This window comes from Mauremys reevesii, linkage group 4 (assembly GCF_016161935.1).
Source record: "Mauremys reevesii isolate NIE-2019 linkage group 4, ASM1616193v1, whole genome shotgun sequence".
Lineage (NCBI taxonomy): Eukaryota > Metazoa > Chordata > Testudines > Geoemydidae > Mauremys > Mauremys reevesii.
In genome coordinates, this window is record NC_052626.1 from 132,839,342 (window position 1) to 132,866,586 (window position 27,245).

Sequence of the window (27,245 nt, forward strand, 5' to 3'; positions counted from 1 at the left end):
CTAGCTTCTTTAAACATAAATCAAGTGACTGACTTATGACATCAGAGGCCGCAACAAGAGAATCTACCGTCCTTCCCGCAGTAAAAACTCTCTCAAATGCTGTTGGTCCTCAAGTTACTGTAGTATGGTTTTACACCCTCCTGAATGCCAAGCTCTAAAGAGCAGCGTGCACACTGAAGGCTGGCTACGTCTACACCGCAACTGAAGAAGCGATTAGAGCGCAAGTAGGCACACTCACACTAGCTTTAAACTAGCTAACGCAGCTTTAAAAAAAAAAAAGTGAAGACGCATCAGCTCAGGCTTCAGCATAGGGTGTACAAGCTTACCAAGTACTTGGGGTACATATTTGTGTTGCTAGCCTGTGCAATCATGTCTTCACTGCTATTTTTCGCTGCACTAGCTAGATTAAAGCTAGCTGTCAGTACGCCTCCCCAAACTGCAGTCACATCTCATTGCAGTTTGGTTGCAGCACAGATCAAGCCCGAGGACTTGTCTAGCTCCAAGTGCAACGTGTTTCCCATAACCCAACTCCCATTCACACAAAGTCTCTAGCTCCAGTTAAATGATGCTTTAAACGCTAGATAGCTGGCCCATCAGGGGATGTGAGCTGAAGCTTGAGTGCTGTTGATGCTCAAACTAATAATGCAGTGGGGATTCAATTACTCCAGGACACTAGTACAAACACCGTTACTCAAGTGTTATTTCAGTGTGGCCACTCTCACTCAAGCAGAGTTAACTCAAACCAACACTGCAGTGTAGATCAACTCTTAGTGATTATGGCTGTACTTACATGAATGATACAAAGAGAACATTTTAAGTCACAGAATAAGCCTTCTCCCTCCCTCCCTGCTAATGATGACCGCACTCCAGAGACAAAAATCTGGATACATGGTATTCCACTTGCTCATTTGCTACTTTGTAGCAGGTGCTCTATTCCACACCCTCCATCTCTCCTAGAGGGCTGCACACATTTGTTTTCCAGTTTTAAAATTGAAGTGCAAGTCTAGAGATTTAGAAGCCTCCTTAGAGTACTCAGTGCCTTTTGAACGTAAAGAAAAGCAAACAACTTCCTCCAATCTTACAGCCTAAAGCTATTTTCAATTTCGTTTCAAGCAGAAAACTTTCATGTCTCTTCAAAGTGCATTTCCATCTCAACATTCCTTCCTGAAGAACTGGAAGTTATTGCAAACCATTGCATGACAAGCAAGAGAAAGTTTTATAGAACCTGCCACATCAAAGCACCCATTTGTAGCTAATCATGTGACTGTAGTGCCTCAGACCAAAAGACTCAGAGAATAAGGTACTTAAAGTTTAACCATTCACAACAGTTAATAAACCCCTCTCTCCTGGAGCTCAAAAGCTACCAACAGAAGTTACACCTCACTAGGAAGTGCATCTTCAAAAACGAAAAAGACAACCCATGGCATTCAGCTTGCAAGAACAGAGAAGGTTTTGCTGGCTCTTCCCAAAAAAGGGCCCCAAACCTAGCTGGGGTTGAGCTTGGTGGTTTCCACGATGGGAGAGGGCAAAAAGGACAGTGGAGATTTCCCGCCCACATACAACTTCCAGGGTGAGGTGGAGGTTGTGCAGGATTGAGACCTGTGCTCAGGGCCACTTCCCGTTTACTAATTCCCAACAATCAGCCCACCCCAACCCTTCCTTATTAGGTCACTGTGGGCTATGCTATCGCCACTTTGGGGATGGGAAAGAATTTTTCCCCATTCCAAACTGACCAAGATTGGTTGGGGCTTTCACCTTCCTCACAGAGAGACCTAGAGGTTGAGTTTTGGGTAACAGGAGGGCTGGGATTCCCCTGCTCCTGGAGGTCACCATTAGAACCTATGTGAGAACTGTTTAGCTGTTGCAACTTTTGGAAGATGCCCAGTGCAGGAATTCTCTGATTTAGGCTCCAGATCCAAAGCAGTAACATACCCTTTGGATGCCCGCTATCTCCTTGTGAGATGGGGCAACATGTCTATTTCCTCATCCCCACCCCAGGTCAAATGCAAACCAAGGGCTAGGATATTACCATGGGGCAACTGCCCCACCACTGCTCTTCAGGGCAGTGCTGTCTGGCTGTCAAGGTCACCCAAAAAAAGGATGATAGTGGGCAGCTGGAGGTGCCCTGAGAACCTTCTAGTGTGATGACTGACTCCCTTACAGTGGGAGCACTCCATAAATTGACAAAGGATCACCGTGGTGCAAGTGACTGCACTGAACTGTCCCTGATGGGAACTTCGGATGTAATTTGACTAATAAAATTGCAGCCTGGATAAAACCCACACCATGTGTTGAGCATGCCAAATAGACTTTTAGTCAATAACCCATGCTTTCTGATGCACCGCCGGGTGACTGCCCAGAGGTCAGCAGGAAACAAAGATAGCAGTAGGGTAACCAGGCATCTATATAGAAGTGTTTTATTTTAGAAGGTTTGATACTGTAAAGCTGTTTAAGTCATCATCTGTGAAAGAAAAAGAAAGGGACTTTAAATTCTAGGAGTGCAGGGTAGAGTCTTTCGCTCCACAGTTTTCTTTTAGAGATTTACTATCAATCCTCACAACTACAGCTAAGCAAACTAGCAATATTTCAGTTCACTGACAATTAAAGAGATTGGTTTAGCTGAACCAAAATGAAGGGTTTTTGTTTTGTTTTTAATTTGTTGGCAAAAATATTTGGGGGGGATCAAACAAAATGTTTCTATTTTAGATTTTTTTTTTTTTACAGTTATTTTTATAATATTAAAGGAAGTTTCCAGAAAAGCAGATTCAAAGGTGTCAAAGTGAGAAGTGTTCTAAAAATTCTGAAAAAACAGGCTCTATAACCAACAATTTGATAAAGTCAACATGAATTTGCAAAATGTTTTGGTATCACAAGCCTGCATTTTTTGCTGAAAAAAAGTTGATTTTTATTATCCAGTTCTGACTACTCAACCATTTTCCCCACCACTAATGTAGGCAATTACTGTCTCCCATTGTAAGATAGGACATTAAGGCAAAGAGGCCAAGGGCTTGTGCACACTTGAAACACGACAGCGGTACAGCTCCAGCGCTGCTGTAGTGCTTCATGTAGCCACCGTTTACACAGATGGGAGGGGCTCTCTTGTCAGCATAGGTAATCCACCTCCCTGAGAAGCAGAAGATTGGAAGAATTCTTCCATCAACCTAGTGCTGTCTACACCAGGGGTTAGATCTGCTTAACCACAGGCATGGATTTTTCACACCATTCAACGATGTAGCTAGGTCAACCTAACCTTTGGGTAGGCTAGGCCTAAGTAGCCTGTTCTAGTCTACACAGCATGAATCACTGTCAGACTCAATTAGAAGTCAGGCATTCCTGGTCTAGTCCTGTGCTCACACCTACTTCAGTGATCTGCTTAGAGAAAATAGTCCAGTGTAGCAGACTCTACCAGCAGATTGTTTTACATACTTGATGATGCAGAAGAGGTCACGGAGGAAGGTAGACCTCGTCTGATCCTCATTTACATTGGCCCAGGAAGCAAAGTTTGTGGAGGGGCTTATAAATTCAGTCATCCTCATATCTGCCCATCTCTCTCCTCTTACCAGAGATTACCTTTGAATTCCATGTTAGCAGCATCTTCCAGCAGCTCCTCTTTCATGTTGTTGAGAGTCTCTATGATCATGTCCTTCATCTCCTCCTGCTTGCGATTGGCAATACCCATCAGAGACTCATAGAGCTCATTCTCCTTTTTGCGCGTGTACTCCAGCCGTTTTGGGGTGATCTGCAAGTCTCGTTGCATGTCGAAAGCCTGGTTGATGAAGATGTCCAGGCAGCGGCAGTGCACCATGTTCAGGATGGTGGCTACATCCACCAGGTGCTTCTGCAGCACCTGCCTGGAGAAAGTGCTCAGGAGGCGGAATTTCTCAAATTGCTCCACCAGCATGCTCTGGGCTTTGGCATCAGAACTAGGGGCCCCACAGCTGCAGTGGTTGGTACTCAGATAGTCTAGGTCCATCAGCTGACAGTAGAGGGATGACTTCTCATTCTCAGCCTTTTTGGGAGAAATCAGTTCAGCCTCTGACTCCGGCACTTTGCAAAAGAATACAGGCAAAGAGAATTTCTCTTTGATTTCCCGCAGTTCGTTTTCATCAGATGCTGACAGTTTAGCCTCACTGATGGCAAAGGTGACGACAGGCAAGACATGGTTCACGTACTCTCCCAAGGTGACCTCAGCAGACTGGAATCCCCGACACGGGGCTACCACAATGTCCACCTCCTGAAAGAGTAATAAAATAAAGTAATCACAATGAAGTTTTAGCAATTAACCCTGCTAGTAACTCTCCCAGCTTCCCTCTCCCCACTAAAAGTTCATCCCTGTGGTGGGACCCATTTCATGGTCTAAACATGCAATTCTCATGAGTCCATGGGGCTGATTGGAGCTTCTCCCAGATCCTTGTATTGAGCCTTGAATAATGACTTTTATAGGCTATTTCTCATCCTTTTGGGTGTCTACAGCAATACTAGACAATGAAGCCTTGGAATCAGCAAACAAGGTTCAAATCCAGCCCAAGCTTCACATGGCAGTATAGGATCCATGGTTTATTTTAGATCTCAAGCCTCTCTCTGTCTTGCAAGAGCTGACTTATTTCACTTTCTTTGTGAAAGATTGAGAACTGAGAATATATCCTAGCTCACTTCAATATTTCAGACTTTTCACTTGAGTCACTTCATTTAGAATTTTTCCTTGTCGTCTCTTGCTGAGATATGGCTAGAATGCTTCAAATCAGCTAAAAGCTATTGAAGTCACTGACAAGATCCATATTTTTGTGATTCAGCATTGAAGGTTTTCTAAAATACTATGATGATTTTTAGGATAGGAATTAGTGAGAATTAGGAGCCAGCCTGGAGAATGAAATCAGTTGATCTGCAACACAAGAATAACTATGGGCAGCTTGTGCTATATTTTCTCTGCTATCCACTGGCATGACTCAACCCTGTCTTGAAAAACCCCCATTTAGGGCCAGAAGGGAGTTCAGCTTCCCTGGCCTATTCAGTTCTCGGTCCATTTCTAGACTGCCAGCAAAGGGCAGTTAGTGTGCAGATATTTCTGGACACTAGAAATTCAATTGCATCTACTCATTATACATATGCTAATGCAAAGTTATACTGAGGTGGCTTTCACTCACTACTGCACAGAGCTGGAACTGAACTAGTTACTAGAGCGGGGGGGGGGGTCTCAAACTTCATTGCACCGTGACCCCCTTCTGACAACAGAAATTACTACATGACCCCCAGGAGCAGGGAACAAAGCTTGAGCCCGCTACAGTCCCACCATCCTGGGCGGGACTGGGTGAGGTAGGATCAAAGCTGAAGCTCAAGGGCTTTAGACCCAGGTGTGTGGCGGGGGGGCACTTGTAACCTGAGCCTTGCCACCCAGGGCTGAAGCCTTCAGGCTTGGTCTTTGGGGTGGTGGGGCTCCGGCTTTGGCCCCAGCAAGTCTAACGCCAGCCTTGGTGACCCCATTAAAACAGGGTCATAACCCACTCTGGGGTCCCAACCCACAGTTTGAGAACCACGGACCTAGAAAAAAAGGCTGTTCTATAACTATTTCCACCACCACCACCGTTCAGGCCTCCATGCTACCTCTCAAGAAGCTTGTCCAAGATGCCAACATCCTCACTCTAATTTTAAAAATAAGACACCACTCACCACTAAAGTTTGCTTCTCATTTAAGGCTGTGTTGCAGCCACGCTTGTTTACTGTATTTGGCCAACAGGTGGTTATAAAACAATTTAAAAACTCAAAGAGTCTGATCAATGACTGAGTCAGTGTTAAGAGCAGATGCCTTCTGAATTTGTACCTTTGGAAAAAGAATGGAAAAACCTTAACTAGCTTCACTCACCTCTTTGTTTGTTGACCTTGAACCAAATCTTTAAGGACCATAACTGAAAATCAGGGATGGTCCATTAGTTTTACCACAGGGGGGAGGGGGAGGGGAAGCCACCTCCCCCCCCACCCCCAACAGTTGCTAGCCCCTCTCTCAGGTGCAAAAACAAAGATACCCGCACATCACAACACATGCAAGCAGCCAGTCAGGTAAATGTTAGGCTGTGTGGGGACGTGCAGGAGAGCTTTTACATTTTCTGGCTAGAAGCTTCAAGAAGTTTGTTGATCCATTTTGCAGTTATTTGTGCTGGTCCTCTTTAGACCAGCTGTAAGTGTCTGAGCCATACAGAATCAACAACTCATGAAAAATCCAGCATCCAGCCTCTTTTCAACTTTTGGCATGTATTCCAAGCACACAGTTACTGCCCTGAATAGACTCCTATCCACTGCTACTACAACCTGTTATTGCATAAATGAAAATGGCTAAGTGACCATTACTACAGTGGGGTTAAATACGATGACAATATAAACTGCCCAAGTTTGTAGATATGCAAGCCAAGAAGAATCAAGTACAAGTTAACTTCCTGGCACTTCCAGTGGTGAATTTGTCCCTCATCCTTCCCACAATATACTAGTTTGTAGGTTCTTCACCTGCCTATGGTGAAAGAAGCACTGGCCACTGCTAGAAGAGATACCCAAGTTCAGACTGGCCCACCTAGGTTGCCAGTCATATCCTGTGTTTCTAATGAGTGATTCAAGCATTGAACATTTCAGCTGTTAAGGTAAGAGTTCAGTTTTTGGTGTGGCTCTGGGACTCTACCACTTAAATAGGAGTTAAATACTGTTAGGAGGCTGCATTATTAGCTACAGGTAAAATTCATATATGGTATAACTTTACAGAGTTAGACCACATATTTTTAAAGTTACAAATGGTGTTGCCACACTGCTCATAGATGGAAAGGCTCCAGGAGAATGCCTGCCCTGTGGAATAATTGCCCAAATGACTGCACCAATAGCTGTCATGAGGTTGGTCAGAACTGTAATACTTTGATTACTGACATAATGCCCACTGAATGTTGCATATGGACATCAATAAGCATTACAACACAGTAAGAATTAAGTATCAGAGGGGTAGCTGTGTTAGTCTGGATCTGTAAAAGCAGCAAAGAATCCTGTGGCACCTTATAGACTAACAGACGTTGTGCAGCATGAGCTTTCATGGGTGAATACCCACTTCGTTGGTGGGTATTTACCCACGAAAGCTCATGCTGCAAAACGTCTGTTAGTCTATAAGGTGCCACAGGATTCTTAGTAAGAATTAAACAAGTCACACTTGGGCCAGTCACTTATTGCCACCTCTGTAACAGATACTTGCCTTCTTTTCTCAAGTACTACAGAGTTAAGTTTTCATATGGGTGAAATGGCTTGATGAATTGGAAGGGGAGGTATAGGTACTTAACATTTACAGATTTGTAGAGTACTTTGAAGCAGGAAAAAACTAATGAGAATTAACAATTTGAGACAGTCAAGTATTCACATCATTTCAATGACAGGAAAACTGAGGTACTGAATTAAGTGAACTGCCCAAGGTCAGAGTGAGTCAGTGTCCAAGACGTGACTGGAACTCAGTTCCTAGTTCCCAGTATTGTATTTAGACCACTCCCTTCTCTGGGCTTCAAGAGCTCAGCCAAGCAGATCATGCAATTAGCTTAACACTCCAGTGGCTCCAACACTTCATTCTACTGGTTGTTAATGAATTACCTACTATTTGGAAGTGGCTGATGACAACTGATGAGCTGTTAAGCATGGTGATGACAGCAACAATGTCATTTGGGTGGGATGAGTCTGCAATCTTCATACCATTTCATCTTCAGTGACAATTAGACATTGAGTACAAGTACAGTATCAACATTCTAAATACAGTTTTTGGCATTTCGGTTTACGGTGCAACCAGTAAGATTTCACAGCCAAGAAGGAACATTAGGAAGGCATCTTAAACAGGGCAAGATTCTATCTAAGGCTATGGCTACACTTGCAGATGTGCAGCGCTGGGAGTTACAACTGTGTTCGTACAGCTGTGTAGGGAAAGTGCTGGTGTGTGGCCACACTCACAGCTACCAGCGCTGCAGTGTGGGCACATTTGCAGTGCTGTTGGGAGTGATGCATTATGGGCAGCTACCCCAGCATTCAAGTGGCAGCAACGTGCTTTTCAAAAGAGGGGGGAGGGGTGGAGTGGAGTGTGACAGGGAGCGGGGGAGAGAGAGAGTGGATTTTTGGAGCTGACACTGTGTGTCTGCTCCCTGCCTTGCAAAATCTGACCATTTCCCCGATGCCTCATTCACTCTTAAATGCAAACAGCCTGCAGACCAGATAAGCAGCTGCTCCAAAGGACTCCCTTTCTCCCCCTCTCCCGCCGTGCTGTTTCTCTCCTCAAGCAAACACTAGCTGTAGACATTCATCCCCCTGCCTGCCTCATTCACAGCAAACAAGAGCTGTGTTTGTTTTTCAGATAAGCAGCTCCCGGAGCCCCAAGTTCACAACAAAACAAAGGCATCATAACAAAACAAAGAGTAATTTAGTTAAAAGCATTCTGGGATATCTCCTAATACCCTGGAGGCCAATAACAGTGCTGGTGTGTGGCCACACTTGACGAGCAGCGCTGCATCACCAGCGCTGCACTCGTTATACCCGAAGCAGACCAGGTGTACAGCCAGCGCTGCAGCCAGGGAGTTGCAGCACTGGATGTGCCTTGCAGGTGTGGACAGTTACTAAGTTGCAGCGCTGTAAAGCTTCCACCAGCACTGCAACTCTCCAGTGTAGCCAAGCCCTAAGTTGAAGATCTTCATTAGAGACACTATTGTTAGACCACATCTACACTACCCGCCAGATAGTAATTAATCTATCAGGGATCGATTTATTGCGTCTCGTCTAGACACGATAAATCAATCCCCAAATTGACGCCCATACTCCACCTTGGCAGGAGGAGTAAGCGGAGTTGATAGGGGAGCCGTGGCAGTCGACTTGCTGCCATGAGGACGGCCAGGTAAGTCAAACTAAGATACTTTGACTTCGGCTACAAGAATAGCATAGCTGAAGTCACGTATCTTACATGGATCCCCCCCAGTGTAGACTAGCCCTTAGACAGGCTTCCTTAATCTGAACTTGAAAAAACAAAATGCATCTGTAACAAATCAGTGCTGTTCCTCAAGATTCTGCTATTGATACTGCAAGAATGGTAGCCAAAGTCCCTTAGGTGTCTGGACCAGATGTTGAGCTATAACAGGGATCCTCTCATGCAAATACATCATCTTTTTTTTCTGGAGACCTAGATTCAACTAAGGATCTGTTAACACTTCTGTTTCCCTTCCAACATCAGAGTTTGGCACAGTATGCAGACTGCTAGAGAAGCCAGTGGAAGAACTGCATGTAAAAATCCAGATCCACTCGTGAAATTCTTTGGAGAAAGAATCACAGTAAGTACTTCCGTTTCTTTGATTGCAACTCCAAGGCTGTCCAATCTCGGAAATACAGATCTCCAGTTTTCATGTTTACAAACCGTTCATTATATGAACTGCCCCACAGCCCTGGGCTTGCCCTACCAATAACTGACTAATGGGCAGTATCACTATTTTAGAAAGGAAAAAGATTTCATTTTAAATTAACTGGAAATGCTTTTACGTAGCCAGGCAAAACAATTTAAAATCTCATTTAATGGTGTTGTCTTTAAAAGCCATGAGCAAAGTGTTAATTTCTCTGCTGTGGAACCAAGGTGAGGACATGTCACTCATTTCCACAGAATCGGAGACTCTAGGAGTCACCTTTAAAATGTTCCTAGAGAGATTTTTGCTAGGGGTGAAGTGCTCCCTGAGATGAGAAGTAAACACACTTCAGCAGTAGAGGCCCAAGAAAAAGAGAGTCTTCTCCTCCCTCCCCTTTTTAACTACAACAACAACAAGAAACAAAATTGAACATCCATATAAATGTGAAGTTTTTGAATTTCAGTATTGCCCTGCAGTGTTGGAAACCCAATCAGTACCGCATTAGACCATGAAAAATCACAATGAAACGCAAGAACTAGGCAAAAGGTGAGAAACATTCCTTTTTTTAAAAATTGAAGTAGCTTCTTAGGATCCATCTTCAGGGATGAGCTGTGGGAGGAGGGCTGGTGGCCCTAGAGCTAAGCAGTTTTAAGGATGCAGTTTAAGATTCACTTTCACTTGTTCAGTCTAGACCTTTATTTGGGCAATTAGATTATTTACACAGGAGTCAAAGTGCGGGAGGAGGAGATGAGATTGATGCTACAGCTCATTTTCTACCTCTGTATTGAAGCCAAATCTCACTATAATGGATGTAATTTACTCATGTGTAGAAGCTTAATCAGATACTTCTGATATCTGTGAAGTGCTTTCGGATCCTTTGATAAAGAGGTGCAAGGCAGCAAAAATACTGTCACTCTTTCGGGTAGGATACCCAGGGCCGGTGCAACCACTTAGGCAAACTGCGTGGCCACCTAGGGCGCCTAGTGGTTGGGGGCGCCTAAAAGCCCGCTCAGGCGAGGAGGTGGAGTGGAGGTGAGCTGGCACGGGGAGGGCCGCCTGCAGTAACGGGGGGGGGGGGGGAGAAGATGGGTGCACAGGGGAACCGCTCCCCGCCCCAGATCACCTCCACTCTGCCTCCTCCGCTGAGCACACAGCCTCTGCTCTAAGTCTCCTCCAATTGGCACCGCAAGCCTCGGAGGGGAGGAGAATTAGAGTAGCTCCGGGGTGCTCAGCAGAGGAGGTGGAGCCAAGGTGAGCTGGGGCGGGCTCCGCAGGGGGTGTTCTCCCCAGGGGGTGTTCGCTGCCACGGGGGGGGGTCTCCCCAGGTGGGGTTAGCTTTGGCGTGGGGGGGGTTAGCTGCCACGGGGGGGGTCAGAGTTCGGGGGTGGCGCAAGGTGGAAGTTTCGCCTAGGGCGCGAAACTTCCTTGCACCGGCCATGAGGATACCTTGCATTTGTCCACAGGAGGTGCATTCAGCCTTAGATTTAATTTAAAGCATGATTTAACCACATGCATAGCCCTTTGGAGCTTTTGAGTAAACATTTACCTAGTCAATATTATTTCGGTATTGTTTCCAATAGTAGTAGTTTCCTATTTAAAGGAGAGACAAAATAATTCTGCTAACAAAAGCGAGAGAACACAAGTTATAGCTCACTTTTAACTAGCTAATCACGATGCATGCATTTTTAGAGCTTCCATTTAGCCAGTGCCTAGTTGCTCAGTGCTTTAAATGGATTGCTCTTAGGTGTCCTGCATCCTGATGCGCCACTGGTTGACACTGCAACTTGGAAGTGCCAATACTAAAAACTTACAATGAAGGGCCAGCTCTGAAACAAACTTCCTTTGTATCTGATGAAGAGTTAAATATGCCCCTCTGGGTGTGGCTGAAAGTATTACAATTATGGATGCTACTTTATTAAGAGTTCAAAAATTCTCCCAAATAATCCAGAAATGAAGGCATAAGTGAGATCTTCACTGTGCACCAGAGGGAGCCACTCTGAGCTCGTCCGGGGGAGGGGGGGGGAGAATTCATTTGACTTAAAATTTAGTCAAATGAAAGACTTTAGTAGTCTCCCATTTTTTTCCACTCTTAAAATAAATAAATAAAAAAGGTCTTGCCAGCAGTTTGCCTGCTATGACTGTCATGGGACTCCCAAGCCCATAGCTAAACAAGAGTACAAATTATAGAAAAATTGGATGGGCAATTCTGCAATATTCACATTGAAAGATGACTCACACGGATGACTATAAACAAAGGAGGAAGCCAGTACTGTCTCTAGGAGACGGGCAAAAGAAAAAACCAACATAAAATGCAGTGCAAGCAACAGGTCATTGTTTTAGCAGAGACCTTGTAGGGTTTTCCAGCAACATTAAAAGTAAAAACAAACAAGTGATGCTATGAGGTAATTTACCCCAATTTATGGCACTTCTCTGAATATTTCCATATGCTATTCAGTTGTATGTTCTTAAACTTTGATTACAAACTCTTCAAGGCAGCAATCTAGTCTTCTTGTGCATGCCCAGCAGCATGTACACCTATGCTGCTCTACAATCATTTTCATAAGACAGTTTCACGGAGAGGACTGTTAGCTAGAATTGCTACAGTCACACGGTGATTCATGGAAATATCTTGGAATCTTGAGCAGTTCTCACTAAATTAGAGCTCTCAGTAAGTATGCTCTGCTGTAGTTGGCAAAAGCTTCAAATACATTACTGTCAAATAATTACATCCATGATTCCCCAAAGTTAAAACCCTGCCTAAAAATCAAGACTTATTGAACACTGGGAGACCTAAACACCAACTACACAACTATCTGGGTTACAATTCTGCTTCTTGAGAGAATATTGCTCAACATATATGTTACAGCACCTAATTGTAATACAAAATAGCCAATTAGGAAAAAGGCATTCCATTCTCCTCTCACTGACAGCCTACACATATCTATGGACTACATTCTGTACATTTCTATTCAAGGGCAGAAGTTAGCCCCAGTACTAAATAAATACAAATACAGGTAAAAGGAAAAACACTATAGACCATACATAAAGAAGAGAAACAATTGAAGATCTTTATCTCAGTGCAATGAGCTATTTAGGGACACAGCCAGTTGCCTTGTACTTTAGGATAAAAATTGGTAGAGGATTGCCATATTCTCATATACCTGCCTCCTATTCATTTAAGGATGAGACATTTGCTGCTTCCAAAGTGACCCTACTCCAGATTATTAGACCTGGGACAGTTTCATTTTCCATTTATTGGGGGGAGAGAGACTTGTAATTAGAGGTGCCCAGAGGCTATCCTTTTTTAACCAAGCTTTTGCTGTTGTGTCTCACTAAGCATAATCCACTTGAAGTCTCAATTCAGTATTTCACTCAAACACTAAACCAAGTCCAGTACTCCGATTCCAAGAATGGATCTACCATGGAGCACAAACAATCAATGCAATAACTAGGTTAATAAATCAGATGCTGCTAGGGACAAATTATACAACTGTGCTATAAATCTGAGGTACTTATATGGCCCAGTTACCAAAGTACCAGAGCACCTCACAATCTTTGATACATTTACCCCCAACACCCCTGTGAGGTAGGGAAGTACTATTATCCCCATTTAACAGAGACTTCAGGCATCAAGAAATTAAATGATTTGCTCAAGTTAACACTAAGCATATGGCAGATTAGGGAATTAAACCCAGAACTTTGAGTCCCAGGCCAGCACCCTAAACTAAAACTGACAGTAACACACTGTGTCAGCACCCTCTGCAAATAAAAGCTGTTAGTGCTACTTTGTTTCTTTGGATACAGGGGCGGCTCTAGGCACCAGCAAAACAAGCTGGTGCCTAGGGCGGCAAAATCTAAGGGGCGTCCCCTGCGGCCGGGGTCGGCAGGCTGGGCGGCGGACCTGCCGCAGTCATGCCTGCGGGAGGTCCACGGAGCCCTGGGAGGACCGGACCTGCCGCAGGCATGACTGCGGAGGGGGTGCTCGTCCCGCGGCTCGGCTGGACCTCCCGCAGGCATGACTGCGGCAGCTCAAGCGGAGCCGCCGGACCCGCGAACCGTCCGCAGCCGCAGGAGGTCCAGCCGAGCCGCGCGGGACCAGCGGTCCCTCTGCAGTCGTGCCCGCGGGAGGTCCGCTGCTCCCGCGGCGCCTCCCGCGCATGACTGCTTGGGGCGGCCAAAAACGTAGAGCCGCCCCTGTTTGGATAAAGACCGTCTGTGTCATAAATAAGAATCCTGCTCCTAGAAGTTTGTGTTCTTCCATCAGTAAAAGGGCCAATTAAACAAGTCTACAGATAACACAAGAGATCCAAAACAGTTTGAACAGTGTTTAATACTAGACTCTTCTTACCCTACTGCAAAAGCCACAGAACCTGCCCCATCATATGAGAGATCACTCTAAGCCAGCAAAAGCTGAAAGTATTGACATTCAGAGCATAGCACAAGACCCAGATTCTAGTTCTAATTGGATATGGGTGGAAGGAAATACGAATTTCACAGTGATTGTACTTCTGAAAATCCCCTACCTCTAGCACTGAACCGAGGTCAGACCTAAACAGAACAGCTCCCAGACATTTAATTCTGCTCAGCAAAAGCATCTCAATCAAACTTAATTGCAGCAGTGCTATATTGGGGTTTGGAGGAAAGGCTCAGCCAGAATCCAGCCTATTGCAGTGTAGATTTACTCTAAAGGTAACGTGGCAGCAAGCCTCAGAGCCCAAGTCAACTGATTTGGGCTTGGATACAAGGCTAGAAATAGCAGTGTAGATATTTGGGCTGGACCCCGGACTCAAAAACCACCCCCCGCTGGGCTTGAGACCCCAAGTTTCCAGCCCAACCCAAAATGTCTACACTGCTATTTTTAGCCGTCAGTTGACCCAGGCTCTGAGACTTGCCACCAAGGGTCTTTCTTTGCAGTGTCAACATACCCTTAGGGTTTTACACTGAAAGTCAAAACCAAACATCTTAACTGGTCTCAGAAACAAGACAGGAAATCAACATACACTTCAGAGCCTTTGCTAGAATGTTCTTTACAACTAACACCAAATGGCTATGCAGTCACATTCTTTGCCACCTGTAATGGAAAAATGGTGAGAAGAATTCAAACTTAACAGCATTGCATTGGTGCACAAAAAGCAGTAGCAAAGCCAATTCAGTGAAGTTACTGACCCACCTACTTTTGTTACCCAAGATAAAGTGCACGGAACAAAATTATTTTTTTCCCCCTTTAAAAAAAACAAAGTATTGACCACATGTGGAAAGTACTGTTTCCTTACATTTTTATTGGGAATTTCCTGTAAGCACCTACTAGGCCTCAGACTCCACCTGCATTCGAAGGTAAGGAAATCACCCCACTAAGAGTGAAGCACAAAGCAAGACTGATCTGTGATCCAAGGTATAAAGGAAGTTTCAGTCTGCACTAACGCCTCTTTAGTTGTTGAATGGTTTTCCCTGGGATGCGCAATATTTCAGAGATCTCAGTTGGAACCTCTAAGCACTATTGATTCAGCAAAATTAACAAGCATTTACTTTCACCATAAATCTGTCTGTTACATTGATTATTCCTCCGTGATCCGGATGCATTCCTTTGTAGAAGTGATCCCCAAGGAGTAGAATAGCTTTGCCAAACATGGGTTTTTTGGGGGCCAGTTACATTATAAGTATGCCTAAGAGCAAATATACCTGCTAGCACAGAATTGTGCTCCCAAACCACCATACCCACGTAGAGTCAGATTCCGGGCTCTTCTTTCTGTGAAGCAAGATGTTTATTTCAGCTACGATATCCTTTAGTAATGCAGAAAAAGGTAGCAAATCCTATCCTAAACACCAAAGATTATCAAGTTATAGGTTAAGTCTTGTTTTTTTTTAAAAGAAAAAAAAACCAAAACAAAAAACTGTGTACCTACAGAGCCTTACAGAACCTTCTATGATGTACTGTCGCTTAAGATCCACTTTGTTCTTTATAGAAATGTGAGACAGACATGGTATAAGTGCCCAATCCAAACCTGCCTATGTAATTAAGCATCTTGCCCAGATTTTTTTTAAACCCACACAACATCCATTACAAGCAATAGACGTGTCAGCATTTCCAGGATCAAGACTGAATTCTATTGGTAAATGTTTTAAGAGACAGAATTAGAGGTATGACCATTATGAGAAATATCTAAGTCAGATGCAGAACAAGTTCTACTGAATTCAAAGATGGTCTAGTAAGCAAGCATTCAGAGTCCATAAAGCAACGCCACAGTCAAGCCCATTCTAATTTAGAAAATAGTAGCACAAATGTTTCTTCAGCAACACCATCTCCCTGTTACTAGAGTCACTAACAAAATATTCAGCACAAAGATCTGTAAGCACAAATCTAGATAAAAAAAACACACCGTTAGTGGGGGAAGGAGTTTAATTATAAAAAATAAAAATGAAACTATCAGGAATAGCATACGCAGCAGCTAGAGCGAGGGTATATTTGCAGCTTGATTTTTCAAAAAAGTGTTGGGCTCCTTCAACTCAGTGGGTGTCAACAGGAACTGGTTTCAGAGTAGCAACCGCAAAAAAGACAGGAGTACTTGTGGCACTTTAGAGACTAACAAATTTATTTGAGCATAATATGCCACAAGTACTCCTGTTCTTTTAACGGGAACTGGGACGCTCAGTGCCTCTGGTAAAAAGTAACCATAGTGTGGACACTTACGCTTTAAAGTCATGATCTCCCCCAACGTGCAATTGTTACTAGCAGCTCACTAGCTTTGTTTCTCTAGTCAAAGCAAGCAGGAATTTCTTGGCAAGAGCCATGCTACAGAGGTGCAGATTAGGGCTTATGTCTATTTTAAGTGTTCTTGTAAATCCTCTTATTGCTCTAATAATGTGCCAGCACTACTGTCTAACACCAGCAGGCATTTTACCACTGTTACACTTACCTCTGCTCAATGTGGATCTAATCTGCTCAACATGCCCACCAAAGCTACCGCAATAGTTGAAGAATTTCAGAAAGCCCTCTATGTACTCTAGGCAGGGCCAGCAAAATGGGCTACCACCCAGGGCACTGTGGTCGGGGGGACACTAGGCGCAGTGCACAGATGCACACTGCCAGTGGGCAGGGGAGGGCCCAGAGAAGTGAGTGACAGTGGGGAGCGCCACACATAGGTGGAGTTTGGAAGAGTGGGGGGGGCATTACCCCCCAAACTCTCAGAGGAGACATGTTGGGGACACCCAGATTTCTCTCTGCTTCCTCCCTAAGGAGGAATGTTTTGGGGAGAAGGGGTGAGCAGTGATGCACAGAGCACCTGGTGTTACTGTTCACACACACCCCCGCAAAATGTTTCTCTGCGGGGGGGGGAGGGGAGGAGTGAGCAGCAACACCAGGTGCTCTGTGTCCCCAGATCTGTATCCCCATGTGGTTGAGGTTCTCTTTAAAAAGAACTAACAGTTATCCAAAGCACAAGACTTAGTGGTGAGGTAGACTTCAACTACTCGGACATCTGTTGGGAAAACAACACAGCAGGACACAGATTATCCATCAAGTTCCTGGAATTTATTGGAGACCATTTATTTCAGAAAGTGGAGAAAGCTACTAGGGGAGAAGCTGTTCTAGACTGGATTTTGACAAAGAGAGAGGAACTGGCTGAGAATTTTGAAAGTGGAAGGCAGCTTGGGTGAAAGTGATCATGAAATGATAGAGTTAATGATTCTAAGGAATGCTAGGAGGGAGGACAGCAAAATAATTTCAAGAAGGGGGGATTTCAAGAAGGCAGACTTTAGCAAATTCAGGGAGTTGGTTGGTAAGATCCCATGAGAAGCAAGTCTAAGAGGAAAAAAAACAACTGAAGACAATTGACAGTTTTTCAAAGAGACATTATTAAGGGCACAAAAGCAAACTATCCCACTGTGTAGGCAAGATAGGAAGTATGACAAGAAACCACCCTGGCTTACCCAGATCTTCAATGATCTAAAAATCAAAGAAGAGTCCTACAAAAAGTGGAAACTAGGTCAACTTACAAAGGATGAATGTAAACAACTCAGGTATGTAGGGACAAAATTAGAGAGGCCAAGGCACAAAACGAGATCAAACTAGCTAGTCCATTACTCAATTGGGGGAGGGGAGGAGATAACAGAAAATGTGGAAATGGCAAAGGTGCTTAATGACCACTTCGTTTCAGTTTTCACCAAGGCGGCTGGTGTGATTGGATGTCTAACTTAGTGAATGACAGCGAAAATGGAGGTAGGATCAGAGGCTAAAATAGGGAAAGAACAAGTTAAAAAAAGTACTTAGACAAATTAGATGTCAAGTCACTAGGGCCTGATGAAATGCATCCTAGAATACTCCAGGAGCTAACTGAGGAGATGATTCTACATGGGCATAGAAGAGGTTAGGGGGAAAGGGGGTGCAGGAGGGGAGTGCAGGGCTTATGGGAGAAAGGATTATTCATTATTATTGTTAGTGAATTTTACAAAATTTCAGATACCTCTCAGATTAGGTGCCTTAAAAAACAAACAAAAATTATTATTTTTTTTTTTAAATCAGACTACCATTTCTCAGCTTCTGTGCACTAGCACAAGATGGCTCCCTCTCCCCCTCTGTCTGCCTGGGTTCTCTCCTTCCCTTCCGTTTTTGCATGCTCTCAAGAAAAAAGTATCAGTGGAAGCCAAAGATTTGATCCTAAAACCTTTAATCTTCAAGAAGTCCTTACTCATACACTTAATCCTACTGAACTCATGAAGCTTGCAGGATCTATCCCCAGCTCCTGCCATAGCTCAGCAGTTCAGAGTTTTGGAGAAGCACTGTATTTGTGTTGCTTTGCCTGCAAACATATTTAAGTTTTGCTGCTGTCATGAGGAATAAAGAACGATTGTATGTTCTACCATACAGTCTTTGTATCCTGAAGTAAAATCACATATGGCAGACTCCTGTTGGCGCTACATATTATACACACACACGTGTTGTGAGAGATAAAGCATGTTTTTCTTGCCGATTCTGAGACACACAGCAGATGTAAAATGTTATTAAAGCTAGAATGCATGGGTTTGCACAAGAGGAATTTCCCTAAAAATTAATTCCCAATAAAAAGGTAATTTCTTCTGAATAAGCACTGGGATCAACTTTTGCAATTTTTATTAGCCTAATCAAATTATTATTTTTGTAAAGACTGTTTAATAGCAGACAATAAGTCAGAGTCCAAACTGTATACCCTTTATGCCATGGTTTTTGCACTTTATATGTTTTAGCTACCATAGGAAGTTGCTAAGTGGTTGCTAAATTATACAATTGTAAGAACAGAACCCTGGTGAAGCAAGTACTGTATGTTCTGTATTCTGTTTGACTGGTTATTATGAATATGTTTTTTTAAACCTTAATCTCTTGAGACTTCAATTCCACAGCTATGGACCGTAGAAATTCCTATAGTTGACGATGCAGTGTCCGTCCTATTTTACTGGAATGTGCTGAACAGCGTACTTCTCTTTTAGATCACTTAAAATTACAAATACAAAAATAAAACAGGTAAAATAAGCCTTTATTTGTTTTAAATTATTAAATCTGTAACAGACCAGCAAGAGGGAAAGCTGATCTATAAATGATCCTGTCTCATGGCACTGTATTAAACCAGCCAGACAAAAGAGACAAACTCTACGAAGTGGCATCTTTTACAATGTACAGAAAGATCTGTATAGAGTTTTGAACATTTTTTCCCCCCCAAATCACATGATGTGACAGTATGACAAGTTTCTTGTCACTTAGCAGTTCTCTGGTATGCCATCTTGAGAGCTGGGTGGCTGGAGAGTTCCCAGACAGTGCTTAATTTGTGCTGGGGCTTAGCCCCAGCATCTTTTTCAATGCAAATTAAGCACTGGCTGGAGGCAGCGGGGCCCAGGGTGCCGTTTTCCCTAAAGCCGTCCCTGACGATTTGACACTGACAGAAAGCTATCCCTAGTCAATTGATCCTTATGTACATTAAGGAAAGGATCTCACTGTTGCAGTGTATTAAATAAATACTCTTAGACGTTTGATCTTCCCTGGTTTTAGTCTCAAAATTTCATCTTTTAAAAAAGCCTTCAACCCAAGTTGAGGCTAGCAGTAATTCCCTCTTCTGCTAGAAGAGGTGTCCTTACTTCGCCATCCCTTTTCAAGTTAATCTGAGTGGCTGTTTTCATCTAACTTGTCCTAAATATAATCAAAGCCAAACAAAGATCTTGTCACTTGCAAATTTCTCATGCAAGAGGGTTGTGAGCAGCACCATACTCAGATGGCCTATATAAAAATTTAACCAAACAAGTAAAATATTTGAATTTAAAACTACACAATACTTTCAAACTTAACTCCACTTGATATCACATGCCCAAGAGATCCAGTATAAAGACAACGTTTTCCAACATGAACACTCATGGCTGTTGGAAAAAAAAGTCATAAAAGAAAACCACACTCAAAGTTCATGCGCTGATTTTGTCTTTAGCTGTAGGCTGGTTTATACAATATATGTTGTGACTTGGACATGAAGAAAGGCAGCTCCCCACCAGACTTATTTGTAAGTTATCAATAGCTCATTGACAGAAATTACTGTCTTAGCCAACTTATTTTATTGTTTTGTAGATGTACATTGATAATCTTACTGATCTGAGAAATAGATCAGATACTGAGTAGATATAAACTACTGTATCTCCTAATGCAGTTATTTGCCAGTCACCACGTTGTGTTCTAGGAATAAGAATATACTGCGATACGATAAATGCTTTTGAACATAAGCCACAGTGAGTCTTTTGTCTTTAAAAGCATTTATTAAATATTTGTGGAGTCTCAACACTCCCGAGGTAAGACTCCATTATCTTTATTTTAATGGATGAGGATATTTTAAGGAGGTTACATGTCTCACCCAAGGCCACAGTACGGCTATGACAAATCTAGGAAGAGACTCTCCGTTTCCTGCTCTAACCAAACAGGGGAGGAAAAAAAACACAAAAACAAAACTCCCCACACACCTGTGGGTGTTACCACCTAAAAAAGCCTTAACTGGTTTGGCACTCTGTTATAAAACCTGAACCTAGGAAGCACCAATAGTTCTCAACTCACACTGCTGTCTGGGAGCAGAAGGTACTCAGGCCTTACAGAACACCAGGTCATTCTGTCCCATCACAGAACTGGGATGTGGAATGCTTAGGCTGTGCCCACAGGGCTGACACATGAGTGGTGTGCAGCAAGTCATACTTGGAGGAGAGATCTGCTCTCATACTCATTCTGGACAGGAGGCAGATTCTGAAAGTATTTGGGACTGCAGTCCTTCAGGTTTAAGAGAGGCTTAAGGTGCATCTGTTTAAATGAGTCTTTTGAGATAGGTAGTAGTAATAAAAAAAAACACGTGACCTATTTGTGGCTAGGGTAATAAAAACATATGTATGCACACACACCCTATCCATTACAGCACCACCACACTTCCAGGCTTCTCTGGGGGAAGATACTGCCTCTTTCAGCTTCCTTCACATTGTTTTACATCTTAACATTTTCATGTGCAATAAACTTTATCTTCTGATAAGCCTAAATATGACAAGTATAAGCGACAACAACACACGTGTGCCTCTATTCAGTACCTTTAGTAGCAAGTAAGGCAGCGTCACCTCCAGCTCTGCTATCTGGTGTGCTGGATCCTCATTGTCCCCATGGATTTCCAAGTCCTCCTCCGGTATTGTGTCCCATTGCCCTTGATGGGCTGCCAACATATGCACCAGTTCATACTGCCCAGGCAGCGCCAGACTAATCCGTGTTTGTGTCCCATGTGTGAAGCGGATCCGCCGCCTCTTACAGTTCTCCTCGCTGCTTATTTTAGTGGTGGGTAGCAGCTTCTCACCCAAAAGCATGTTTAGTAATTGGCATTTGGCATTGCAGTTCTGACCAAGGATTAGAAGGCATGGGTGCCAGTTCACTGTCAGCTGGAGGTACTCCTCTTCATGGCGGGGGAAGGATAAGGAAATCAATTGTCCTAGAATTCAAACAAACAGATTGCATTAGGAATGCTGATTAACGTGCGCAATTCGCAGCCCTATGAATGCGTGCCCTACAGTTTTGTATCTATAGTCAGCACAGCATTATCTTCAGAAAGGTGCATGCCCTGTAAGGAACAAAGCAGAAACCCAGCCAGACACTCATGTTTAACAACACTAAGTATTTACATGTGTTTTGCACCTTTAAACTAATTTCACCCATTCAGGGTTTGTACTGAATGAATACAAACAGCAGAAGTTCATTGCACTTCATTTTTGTGAAATTTAGGGTCTTGTTAGGAAGGATCTCATCACTTTCTGTATTTATGAATCAAATGAATAGAAAGTTAAATTGGAATTAAGAGAAAACTTTGACAAGATCCAGGCAAGCCTGGGGAGTGGGTGGGGAGGTGGTTGAACGAACAAGTTACAACTATTAGAAGTGTCAAATGATCTTTGTAATTGTAATTTTGTACTTCTACAGAGTCTCAGGAGAGAAACCAAACAAATCTCAACATCTCTGGGCTAGCCACCCCAATTTTGTAGGCTGGATAATGGTCCTAAGAGGGAAGTCACTCGGCCAGAACAACATCCAAGGAGCACTAGCACCTGGTCCCCTATTTTAACTGCCAGACCACCACCTCCAGACTTAAAATTCTTTCTACCTTCACCTGTATACAATATATTCCCTCACCTTGGCCCAGCATGCGAGATTCACAGATAAGCTTATTCTAGAGCAGGGGTAGGCAACCTATGGCACATATGCCGAAGGCAGCACACGAGCTGATTTTCAGTGGCATTCACACTGCCCGGGTCCTGGCCACTGGTCCGGGGGGCTCTGCATTTTAATTTAAAAATGAAGTTTCTTAAACATTTTAAAAACCTTATTTACTTTACATACAACAGTAGTTTAGTTCTGTATTATAGACTTATAGAAAGATCTTCTAAAAACATTAAAATGTATTACTGGCACGCAAAACCTTAAATTAGAGTGAATACATGAAGACTCAGCACACCACTTCTGAAAGGCTGCCGAACCCTGTTCTAGAGTATCCCTCAAGATTTGTTATAAACCCCCAAAGAAGAGTTCAGAGCAAAGCAACTGACAGTGCATTACAGCAAGTACTTGAAGACAAACACCCAGACATCCTTGATATGAAAATAAGTTTTTAATGGTCTTTCCTCGGCAAGTTAAAAGTCACCCCTTGCTTTTCCTATTAAAAAGGGAGAGGAGGAAACAGGGAAGGTTGAAATGATTAAGAGGCACCTACATTTACTGGTGGTAAGTATCAGAGGGGTAGCCGTGTTAGTCTGGATCTGTAAAAGCAACAAAGAATCCTGTGGCACCTTATAGACTAACAGACGTTCTGCAGCATGAGCTTTCGTGGGTGAATACCCACTTCTTCAGATGCAAGTGATGCACTACATTTACTGGTGGTAGTGTACGATACTGAAGTGTGCTAGAATAGTGCTTCATCTTGGGGCTTCAAGACAAGATGGAGTGACACAGTTAAGAATGCCATTAAGCATTTTGCAAATGCTTCCCAAGCTGTGATGCCCTGTTTGAACAGAATGCTCTGAGTCATGCACTGGGGGGGGGGGAGGGGGGGGGGAGGGAAATATTCAACAAGCAATGAATTGATTGAAGTTCCCCCCAGCCCCACAAACTAGAATAACCTGACAGTGTATAACACATGCAAGAGGGTTACAAGAAAGACAGGCTTGTTCACCTTCAAAGCCTAGGCTCATTGACGTGGGAAGTGGCAATTTTTAAAGATTCCGGCTGTAACATCAAAGAAGTTATAGCAATGCCACTGTAAAGCCTCCCTCACTGCTAGATATTGGTACATTACAAAAATGTAAGAAGGAAATTAAATGCTTTCACATCTGAATAAGACAGGATGCGGTGTAAGCAAGACCCTGTTCATGGCTGCCAGTGGTAAATATTGCATTGTCGCTGGAGAGTGAGCTGCAGTGAGATTGTCTGAAATAATTAGGGTCTACTTTTACTTGAATTTCACCGATTGACTTTTTCCTAATATATAAAGGGTGGGGAAGATGGGAAGGTCAAAGATCAGGCTGAACAAAATAGTTGAGTTGGGGAGTGGGAAGCAGGTCCACATTGTAGTTGGGAGTAGGCAGATATTGATCCTGTTTCTTCACTCCCCTGACATATACCTTTTGTTTCAATACTGGAGGTTGAGTGAAGAGAATAGTGCCACATCATGCAAAATTAGTTTACTTACCAAATAATACTGATTTAAACACTACATATGATTTAACTTGAACTTTAGTCTTAAACTGCTTTATAATCAACATTACTGCAGATTGTCTATTAAATATCTGCATCTCCCACACAGCAGCTGTGATATTTCTTGCTTCCACACCCTCTCTGAGAAGTCTGAATTACTACTTGAATACCTGATCCATTAACAGGTTTCAGAGTGGTAGCCGTGTTAATCTGTATCAGCAAAAAGAATGAGGAGTACTTGTGGCACCTTAGAGACTAACAAATTTATTAAATTTATTTTAGCATAATAGGTGTGTTAGTCTCAAAGGTGCCACAAGTACTCGTTCTTTTTGCTCCTCCATTAACCTATAACTTTGTCTGTCCTTCCAATAAGGCCAACACGAGATGCTCAGCATAACTGAAGAGTTACTCCTCAGCACTGGTTTTAGCCCTTTTGAATTCCTGGTTAGTACGAGATAGGACAAAACTATACAGACTGCCCTATAAACCGCATCTTAAGGACCATTGAGTTACGCTAAATCCAACTACAGGGAAATTCTAGATGGTATAAGAAATTGAGAAAACTGATACGGGGCCAGATTCTCATCTGGGTAAGGCAGCATAGTTCCATAGTGTTCAAAAGAGCTATAGTCATTTAAACTAGCCCAGAATCTGGCCCACATTACAGATGAGATTTGAAAAGATTGATATATAGAAAGATTATTCTAGGTAGTGGGATCTGCATAGGTTAAGATTCTTGCACCAACAGTACACACAGAAACAGGGAAGAGATGAGTGCTAGACTGGTGGCCAGTAGCAAAGAGCCAAGATCCATGAGATGGGGGAAAAAAAAATCCAGGCAACAAGTTTTCAAAACAGGCATATTTAAATTGAATTCTGCAATTAAGGGGGAAAGACACTTCACAGGGATGTGCTTTTTCATATTGCAAAAGAAAGCACAAGTTAGGGATAGCAGAAGTAAAAAGCATGAGATGCTTTTCAATAGAATTCTCACTGTCCCTTTACTAGGGTCATTTCTGCACAGCATACTGCCTGGACAGTAACTACAGAGTTTACACCTCAGGCTCCGGCATGGAGCCAAGACAATTATGACAGCGGAACAGAGTTTCTTCTATTCCACCCCCATCCCATAAATGCATTAAAACAGGACAAACTACTGATGTCTGTAAAAAGGATAGATATCCAATTCAATCTAGAGTTAGTCTTAAAATGGAAATTAATGGAATGCACAAGACTAGTTAGATGTGGAGGAGGAGGAGGAGGAGGAACTTTACCCTGAAAAATAGTGTCATATGACAAAATGCACCAAGCTCAGGCATCGAACACACTAAATCGATTTAGAACATAAGTGAATTTGGGGAAGGAATGGCAAAGAAGAAACCTTTCAAAGCTGAAGCAACTTCTTATGATGAAAGAATCTCCAAGTTATTCTGGGTTTGTTCATGTATCAATATATTCACTTTGTGCACCCATAAAGGTACTAGAGATCTTTCTTTTTATGAACAATGGAAGGATAGTCATCAAATCACAAGGTAACTTGATCACGTTTCTAGAAACCTGAGCAGATTCAGACAGTGAATGCTCATGCTGTTTGAGTGCTGTTATCTCGCCAGCCATCCTGACTTGAGCTTCAGTCAATTCCCAAATGGCCTTATAATTTTCATCTTTCCACTGAAAATGCAAGTTTCTTGGCTCACACTAGCAGCTTATTAATGAAACGCAATGGTAGCATAAAAAGTCAAATGTACATTATAAAAACTGTTTCAAGTATTAAGATCTAACAAAGTGCCCTGGGTTGTATTAGTGGCCCATGTAGGATGACGCTGCATATGCTCCAAAGTTATTAAACAGATTTAATCATCTAGGGACAAACTCAGCTCTGACTGGCTTTCACTGATGTAATACCAGAATCCAATGTATCGATAAGAGCTTTGCTTTCATGGCTTTAATTTAATCACAATTTAAGATATCTTTTCAGGTGACTAGGCTACTGCCTTCTGGGACAGTCAAAGCCACAAGATGTAATGCAGCAGTTTCTATACAGGTTACACAGTATGTTTTACTGCCCAATAACAAAAACACCATATGAGCTACAATAGTTTTACAATATCATGTAGTCATTTCAAAGCGCGACACTGAACTAGCTTAAAGTGAAGGCTAGAGAGTTGTTGATTTCTCTGTAGCAAAGCAGACAACATCCATGATCAGCGAGAAATTTCATCTATGCATCTTAGTATTTATTTATCCCTTGCAGCACTGCCCAGGAATGTTTTTCAATTTTTGAGCACCAGTAAAGCTAGTGCCGTCACCCTCTACTTGTAGGCCAAGGGCAAAGCCACATTACAATGCACTCTTCCTTATTTTGATCCACGTGGTCTTTGGGAAGCTAGAAGTGGTTCAACATGCAGAAAGCCTACCAAAGAGCAGTCAGACAGGGCATTCCCAGTGAAGAATCTTGAGCAGTAGAATACTGTGGCATGGAGTCAGGCAAGGTCACACTGCAAGATTCCTTTAAGTAGTGAGTGGGAGGAACTGCCATAGATCACTGTAGCGGAGAACTGACAAGAGCTTGATTCCTGTCCTAAAGTTTCTTTAGTGTAGTCTAAATACTATAACAATAGGCACCTTAAGCAATTATATAGCATTTTCTCCATCTTTCCAATACTATACAATCCATCCTTGTCTGATGGATGGGATAACCATCCCCAGTAGGAAACTGAGGTATAGAAAGTTTAGGTGACTTCCCCAAAGCTACAGAGCATGTCAATTGCTAAGCCAGGATTCAGATTCCTGCCTTTTGGCCCCATGGTTAACATCACTGCACTAGTCAAACGAAACACAGACTTGGTGTTCACACTTCGTTTGACCTTTTTCCCCCCATTCAATCTCCTCTAGGTTAGAGGAAAGTCCTTAAACTAGATAAATCCAGTGTTCCAGATGGATCTGTTTCAAACTGTCCACCAAGCAAGAGCTAACAAGGCCAGACTCGAGAGGGGGAAAAACTCAATAGAAAAAAATATCCATCATACTATTATGCTCAAAAACAGTTGTGTGAAGTATATTCCTGCTAGAATCTTGCCTAACTAGTGCTTGGGAATATATGCTCGAAGCTACTGCACTTCTGTTTCCAAGTGCAGGGCCTGTTTTTATTTTTATTTTTTTAATTTTAATTTCATTTCAGCCTTTTTGTCCAAGAGGAGTGCCCAATTGAATCTGCTTCCATTCTAAGATCTTGTATATTGTATACACAACATGTTGTTCAAAATGTTGAATTACATTGGATTTCAGATTTGGCTTGCGAGTTACTACAAATATCTAGGTAAAATGAACATGTTTATTGTAGAAATTTTATGGACCAAGTCTCTTGCATGCTATTTTGTATAAAGGTTTTTCAGTCCTTTTGTTAATAAACAGAACCTCTTAGGTCATATGGCAGTTATTCAACACATCACAAGAGCGCTGAAACTTCGGGAAGAAAAAACTCTGCTAATGCTTCCAGAAGTTTATGGAGTCCTGATTATTTGCTTGACTATACATTTAAAGTAGTAAGTATGTTTGTGTCTTAATCCAACCCTTGCCAGCTATTAGTGTAAGATAACCTGGACCCTGAGATACAGTACAAAATGGGGTTCCACCACCATGCTACAGAC

At 42.8% G+C, this 27,245-nt stretch overlaps 1 protein-coding gene across 3 annotated transcripts in view; it reads right to left on the bottom strand.

Annotated features, from left to right (window-relative positions):
• DSTYK (dual serine/threonine and tyrosine protein kinase) overlaps positions 1 to 27,245 on the bottom strand; it is a 59,655-nt gene that overhangs the window by 18,018 nt on the left and 14,392 nt on the right. For 2 of the 3 annotated variants that reach the window (XM_039535796.1, XM_039535798.1), the window contains exons 2-3: positions 20,955 to 21,343; positions 3,571 to 4,234 (exon numbers count right to left, since the gene is read on the bottom strand). In XM_039535796.1, the coding sequence (XP_039391730.1) occupies positions 3,571 to 4,234; positions 20,955 to 21,343 (1,053 nt within the window). Of the gene's footprint in view, positions 1 to 3,570; positions 4,235 to 20,954; positions 21,344 to 22,038; positions 22,113 to 27,245 lie in introns of those variants that run through there. The other variant, XM_039535797.1, reaches the window with a different exon arrangement.